The sequence below is a fragment of the Mustela nivalis genome (assembly GCF_964662115.1).
Source record: "Mustela nivalis genome assembly, chromosome: 12".
In the NCBI taxonomy this organism is placed as follows: Eukaryota; Metazoa; Chordata; class Mammalia; order Carnivora; family Mustelidae; genus Mustela; species Mustela nivalis.
Window position 1 is genome coordinate 21569028 of NC_139031.1, and position 7579 is coordinate 21576606.

The 7579-nt window shown below is 47.1% G+C and overlaps 1 protein-coding gene across 2 annotated transcripts in view; it reads left to right on the plus strand.

Annotated features, from left to right (window-relative positions):
* The window catches only part of UBE2H (ubiquitin conjugating enzyme E2 H), a 103112-nt gene extending 95748 nt beyond the window's left edge, over nucleotides 1-7364 (plus strand). For both annotated transcript variants that reach the window (XM_082694048.1, XM_082694049.1), the window contains one exon: nucleotides 2997-7364. In XM_082694048.1, the coding sequence (XP_082550174.1) occupies nucleotides 2997-3121 (125 nt within the window). In that variant the 3' untranslated portion in view covers nucleotides 3122-7364. The remainder of the gene's footprint in view (nucleotides 1-2996) is intronic.
* The last annotated feature ends 215 nt before the right edge of the window (nucleotides 7365-7579 follow it).

Consider the following 7579-nt stretch of genomic DNA (forward strand, 5'->3'; position numbering starts at 1 on the left):
TTGTCTTCCTGAGTAATGAAAATCAGGACTGTAAGAACCATCCTGACGGCTTAAACGTGCCCCCCCGCCCCCGCCCACAGCCAGGGGGCTTGTCCTCCCAGTTCTCCCCTGCCTCCCGCCACAGGTTCTCCTCTGCACCCAGCCTGTTGGAGGCATCTCCCGCTCAGAAGCTTTTGTCTGCTCCTGTGGACCTCTTTAGGAGTCCTGCTCTTGATTTCCTGTCATTTTCAAACTTCTCACTTCCTTGCCCTAAACCCCTGCCAGTTCGTTTTCCCTCCTCTTCTGATAATCTATGACTCCCATGCCTCCCTAATCATGTGCAGCCTGCTCAAGACCTGTTCCTCTGACTTCTCTGCAGCTTTTGTGTTCTGCCCTTTCCCTTCCGGAAAACCTTTCTCACTCCATTCCCAGACATGGTCATTGTCTTTAAGCCTCTCGGGTCATTCAGCCCTCCCTCACCCCCCTCACCACCTGGGGAGCTGATTCGCCCCTCACTGCTTGAGGTGATTCCCTCCAGGTAGGTGATTTCCAAAAACATGTCTAGATGGGACCTCTCTCCCAGGCTGCTACCAGGAGACAGTTCTCTGTCTAGCCTCACAGGTCAGCATGTGTAACTTTTACCATGCATGGATTTTTGTCAGCATTCACATTTAGTTGACGTTTTTTATCATGTAGATAGGAGCTGCCTATAGGAGGAGCACAAGGGAACTGTCTGAAGAACTCACGTTTCCGCATCTTAGCCTGCCATTCCCGGCTTGCTCTCACTGGGTGTGATCTCCATCTTCACCTTCACTCCTAAATGAAGCAATATGTGACCATCACACTGGATGAGTTTCAGATACTCAGCTGTATTCCCTTCCATAGGAGAAGTGTCAACCTAAAAAAAAAACCCAGAGGATAACTTAACCATATACTCACCATCCAACTACAGTAGGACCTGCTGTACATTTTGCCTTATTTGCTTCAGATACAAATGTAGTTCTTGGTCTTGTGTTTGACATCCTGGCCATGTCCTCCTCTCTTGTGCTTTTTTTTATTTTATTTTTAAGATTTTTTGAGAGCGCATAAGCAGGGGAAGCAGCAGGCAGAGGGAGAGGGAGAAGTAGGCTCCCCTCTGAGCAAGGAGCTGGACGCAGGGCTCCCATCCCTGGACCCTGGGATCCTGACCTGAACTGAAGGCAGGTGCTTAACCCACTGAGCCACCCAGGTTCCCCCTTCCCTCTGCTTTTGGTGAGGCTGTGCCTTTCACCTGGAATGGCATGTCCTGTGCTACAGCTGAGAATTCCTTCACGGGTCAGTGCCGCTGTGCCGGCCTGCCTAGCTCTGAGAGGCCAGAGGCCCTGCCTTCATGCTTCCCTCCGATCGCACCCGGCAGCTGACTCCTTTCATCTGCATCTGGGCCTCCTGCTCGTGAATGACCTTACTCTTCATTTTTCTGTCTCCTGAAAGGCCGTGTCCTAGTATGCTAAGCACTTAAAACATACTTATTTCCTCGAATATACTCAAGAAGACTAATAATATCACCTTACAATGTCAGTGAGAAATGTCAAAGTGCAGCAACTTCTTCTACAAATGCAGCGAAGTAGCTGACCGATTAGAGGGTAAAAATAACCTTTCTGAGACTATGATAAACATTTCTAAGAGGTAAATTCAGGCGAGTTCTTACCTAAGCAGGAGCTTTTGAAGTCTCATCTCTGCCTAAAACTTCATGTAATGAATTTGTAGGGTTTTAAGTCCAAAGACTGCAAACTTTTTCTGTAAAGGACCAGATGTGACCACATGTAGTCTCTGTCACATATTCTTTCCTTTTTAAAAAAAAACAAACAAACAAAAAAAAAAACCTTTTAGGGGCCCTTGGGTGACTCAGTCATTTGAGGATATGCCTTCAGCTCGGGTCATGATCTTAGGGTTCTGGGATCGAGCCCTGCATCTGGCTTTAAATATATCAGAAATACTCTTAGCTAGGCCCCTGTGTTCCATTATTCAAACTTGGCCAGCTCCTTTGGCCATTTTCCTTCTCTCACTCTTGTGCTTGGTGCCTGTGACTCTGTAGGAGAGAAACATGGCGTAAGGAATGAGGGCGTGTTTCTCTCCTGCTGACTCTCTCAGTAGGTCCCGTCTTGTCTCTTCATACTGTGTGTAGGCCATTTACTGAAAATCAGCGTGCGCTTAGAGTTTTTAGGAAGAAGTTGTTTGTTCAGCAGTTCTTAAAACTTTGTTTCAGCCTCATATTCAGGTGAGTAGTAGATGATGGAGTCACTCAGGCTCGCTGTGTCTCCAGATAGCAGCTCGTTCCTGAGCGGATGGAGAGACCGTTTTCACCAGCTGCTTCAGAAACCTGACAGGCAGGATCTGTTTAGACTAAAATCTGTTCCTAAAATAATGGATTTGGGCTGACTGTAATTATGTAAGTGCAAGTCTGAAAATGATGGGGGATTTCCTTATAAATTACTGTGGAATCATAACCAGTCCTGCTCTGCCTGGGAGGTGAATAGTTTTTTTAACACAGAGATAAGGAGAAAGTCGGTCCTAATGTCCCCAGTCGTGCAGGTTTGGAGGAGCTCGGCCATACGGAGAAGCCAACAAGGCAAGAGCGAGGGCGGCCTGGCAGCCTAACTGGAGGCCAGTTCACACCAGACACCGTCCTGGACACCTGCCGGCTCTCCCCTGCTTCGCAGCCGAGGCCTGGGGCGGTGGGCTGCCTCGGACACAGGCACCTGGGAGGGGATGGCGCTGGGCAGTTTGGGGCTAGAGGTGCAGTCTGTGTCTCTTCCCTGCACGTCAGATGCTTTGCTTCGCCTCTCTTACGAAGGGGGCAGAATGCACGAACGCCAAAGACATACTCCGTGGGGTTTCCCCTTAGCTGTAGTGACCAGAGCCTAGCAGGTAAGGAAGGCCTGAACTTCCCTGGCCCCGCGCCAGCTTTGGGGGTCACCCAACCACAGACCTGCCTGCTCACCGCCCCTGTGTTTTCTTCCTCCCCACCCCCTGTGCAGAGTACATCCAGAAATACGCAACAGAGGAGGCACTGAAAGAGCAGGAGGAGGGCACCGGTGACAGCTCGTCGGAGAGTTCTATGTCTGACTTTTCGGAAGATGAGGCCCAGGATATGGAGTTGTAGTAGAAAAAGCACCTGCTTTTCAGAAAGACTATTACTTCCTAACCATGAGAAGCAGACTATAATATTCATATTTAAACAAAGCAATTTTTTTTATTACTAAACAAGGTTTTTATGAATAATAGCATTGATATATATATATTATATATCACCCTTTAGATCTTGATTTCTTGGTCATTTCTCAATCTGAGGTGCATAGCATATTCCCACATTCCATTTTGGTAGCAATATGCGGTCTGAATGCATGCGTTCACAAGTCCACTCGGCCAAGTCAGCCTGTGTGCTGCTCAACTGTCAAAAGAAACAGCCGCTCCGATAGATAGACGAGAGTAAGAATAACAGGAAAAAAGTTGCTTCTTTTATTGATGGTTCCAAAGAAACAAACCAAACCATCCAGCTCTTGGACGTGAAGATAGAATAGTGCTTTTTCAAAATGGACGGGAGGAACTGGGGGAGGACCAGGCCTGCTGTGGGAGCACGAGGAGCCGGCCGCATCAGAGCCGGAGCCGCTCCTTCCTGGGACTCCCAGGTGGCCCCGCTTCTGTGGAGTAACAGTAGAGAACAGGGAGCTAATTGGAGTATTGAAACATAAAACAATTTCTGACTCTGGATTTTAAGTACATTTTTATATGCAGATTCCTGCCCGACTCACTAGCAGGCCCTGCGGCCACAAGTGTTTTTGCTTTGGAGAACCTCTCGGAAGTGTTTTCTGAACCGGATTCTTTTTCTTGGGGTAGCGCTTGTAATCCATAGCTTTCTGAGGGGACAGGACAGGAGGAGTAGAGTGACCGGGAAGGTGCTTTGTCTCATCCAGCACCTGCAGAGTCGCCGCCTTGTCCTCTAGGCCACTTTGAGACTGCTGCCCTGGACTGAGAGCTTTAAGTTGGAGGGTGGTTGTGGGTGTTTTTGTTTGGGTTGGAGCTTTTTTTTTTCCTTCCCTTTCCTTTCCTCCCCCCCAGCTCTCCCGCCTTTATTTTTAAAATGGTGTGTGTGTGTGAATTGTGCTTAGGTTGCAAATTTAATCTTCACCTATAATCTTCACCTACCAAGAGATGGCCTCCTCCTTGGACAGCCGCTCAGTGGACCATTAGACTCGGCAAGAAGACCCGTCTGGTGGCTGTGACTCCCGAGTACTCCCCTCCCCTTCATGTTTTGGTTTTGTTTTCCCTTCTGCTGCCGCTCTTGGCAGCAGCCTGGTCATCATCTGCTTGTGGGAGTGGGAAATGGGTATTTTAGACCCAACACACATTCTAAATTGAAAATGAGTAATAATTGGAACAAATAAAGGTCCTTGTACCCAAAGTGACTCTACATGGGAAAAACAAACTGCTTTTTTTCAGAGTGTGACTGAATAAGAGGAAAGCGTTCGGAAATATGATGCAGTAGAACAGGTTTTGAAGGAAGAACATATTCTCTCCTGTATGTGTTAAGAGGAAATCAGACAGTTTAAAATGCCTGCTAATCAAATGTTTACTCAGCTCACCATATGTCCAGGTTGCCGGCAGAGTTTCTTTCGAATCTGAGTGTTGCCTGCTGAGTTTGGAGAACCTTAGACAGCAAGTCTGTATCCCTTTTTTGCCACAACCAATAGGACAGTAGCAGAATTAGCCAATCCTAAAACATTCTAAAGACCATTTTTTAATGTCCCACTGGGATAATTGAGTTTTTCTTTCTGGTGTGTGTTTTTAGTTTAGAAGTGCTATCTGTTCCACAAGATTGGAGTCAGTGAGGTTGGAAGATACCCTATCTTTTTTTATTCAAAAAGCACAATCAATACTTTTCTTTGAAAATCTATATAAAGTACAACTTGCTTTTAGCATGATTATTTTCCTAAAAGACAAAGAATTTTCTTAATTTATGTTAATTACGGGCATGAAGCAAAAGGTTTTCTTTAAAAAAAAAAAAATTTAAAGTGCAGTTACGTAGGGCTGTGGTTAGTTAACCGTACCAAGTTTATCTATCTAGCATTTGTGGCTTGTTGGAGGGGTAGTGTTAACTATTTAACATGGAATGGTGTGCTTTAACTTCTCTAGCGCGTTGTCTTCTCTTACTTTGGGGGAGGGAGGGTCTCTGCTGGCACTGTCTAACCTGCTTACCTGCTGAATTAGCAGTTTGCTTGTGCTATAACCGTTTAAATTGTAGGTGCGACTTAGGGTAGGCTTTAAAAGTGCTGGGTGGGTGATTTGAGTTCAAACAATAAAAATTGTATTTTTTCAATATTGTATAAACAATAGTGTTCTAATTACCTTTCAAAAAAATAATGTCCAGATAATAATTGCTTTTAATCTTGTCAAAAACAAGACAAAACAAACAAAACACGTAGAGCCAAGTTTGGGGGAATGTATGTGAGCCACAGCTCTGCTCCCCGACTAAATACCTTTTTCTCAAAAAAGACATTGGCTCGCGGCGGATTGAACGCTCTGGCACTGGGAGTCTGGTGGTGCAGAAATTCTGAATGAAGACATGGCGGGGGAGGTCACAGGGGTTAAGAAGCAGATCCCAAGTGCGGCTGCAGCATGTGTGCGTGTGTGTCTGTCCATCCAAGTCTGTCTGATGAAGGTGTACTGAGGCTTCCCTGTTAGTGCAGGAAGCTCCTGGAATGGCTTTGGCTACCCGGATCACGCTGTACCTGCTGGTTCCGTGCAGATCTGTCCTTTCTGGGCACTAACCTTGGTCCCATGCATGCTCTGGCTCCATGTGGGGCTTTCCCTCTAGTCTGAGAAACTGGCTTTTGATGAGTTGAACAGAATCCTCCTTATGCTAACTTTTTGTCCCTTCCTATACCTGGGAGAGGTAGCCAGGAGAAGACGACCGTGCTTCTAGGTACAGAGGGAGCTGGAAGAAAGCCTGGCTGGGAATCAGAGGACTCTGGCCAGCAGTGGTTGATGATACAGTAAGGCTAGAAGAGGGGGTATGACAGCTCTGGAAACTTTCCCAGATTTCCCGTCATAACACTCAGAAAAGCATCCAGAGCCCCTCAGTGGGGCTGAACGTGACTGCTTTTAAAGGTGGTGGTGGTAGGTCAGAGATGCTTCTGGCAGTTTCCCTCCCTTTCTTAGCATACCCATAGTTTCCAAGTTTTACCTTGTGGTTGACCAGCGCAAGCCATCCTTTGCCCCTGTCCAAATACCGAGCTCCAGCTCTCGCCAAAACCGACAAGCGAGGTGGCTGCAGCCGCAGCCCACAGCCCGCTGCTCTCGGGCAGCCCCGGGACTGGGGCCTGGCAGGTTGCATTTGGTGGTAGCCAAGCTGGATGCTGGCATTGTGCTCTTTTGTCTTTGATCTTGTCACCCTCCTTGAGGTGGCTGTGCAGTTTCAACCAGCATTTTATACTAGTAGTTTTCAGAAGTTGCCATGTGTCTCTCCGGTACCTAACCTCGTCGTCCTACTTCAGAAGCTGTTCTCCTTGCCAGCTGGCTGAGCTAAGCTCCTGAGGAGTGTCTCCCCTCGAAGGAATTTTTTCCTCCTCAAAATGCTCTCTGAAGCTGATAAGGGTTGGCCTGACACTTGCTTTTCATTAGGCCTCCTGTTGCGGCTAGAATCATGAAAGACAGATCCTCTGCTAGCCTTCATGGGTGAAGTTTCTAGACACCAAGTTTCTGGGAACTGGTGTTCGATTTTTAAACGGCGTGTGGCCCTTCTACATTCTAGGGACTCCATCAGAAAAAGTGGAAGCCATTAACAAGAGGTAGCAAGAGTTCTTTTACCAACTTCTAACCGGGTTCACGGCCTTCTTGACTAAAGTTATTTCTGATTGGGCACAAAGACCTGTGTTTTCTTTGGACTTCTGAATCCATGTTCATAATTTCTTTGGCCACTGAACACCTTGGCAGTTCCATCAAGGACTGGGGTGGAGGCCCCTGGGGAAAGGGGGAGCTCACCCTGGTCGGGCGGGCAGGGTCTCCACACACCTGAGGAAGGGCCAGGACTCTCACTTCAGCAAATACTCGTCTTGGCTGTGGGCTTGGGAAGAAATGGCCATTATTTACTGATTGTATTTGGTACATATTGTGTGATACTTGAAGAGAGAAAAGGGACTTACCAGCCCTTAATTGAAATCCAAGCTTTTTATCGCTTATTTGTTCCTTGCCCTCTCCTCCCTCCTACCTTCCTCCTCGCATTGTGATGATCTAGCGGGCACTTCTGTCAACAGGACAAATGCCTCCTCTGACTATAACCTCTTAATAGTTGTGTATAATGAAAACTGTAAACTTTTTTAAATAAAATGTGTATATACCTTGGCAAATGGCTGGACCTTGATCAATAAGATGATAGACTCAGTGATTACTCAGCCCTTTCTTAAAAGCAACAACAAACACCCTCCTCGTTCATCTGACTCCTCTCAGCAGCAGACTCTGGCTTGTTTCTGTGTTCACGAAGCCCTTACAGAGGAAGATGACTGGGTGGGTGTGGGAAGGGAGTGTCACCCAGAGACAGTGGTAACTAAGAAGCGCCACTTCC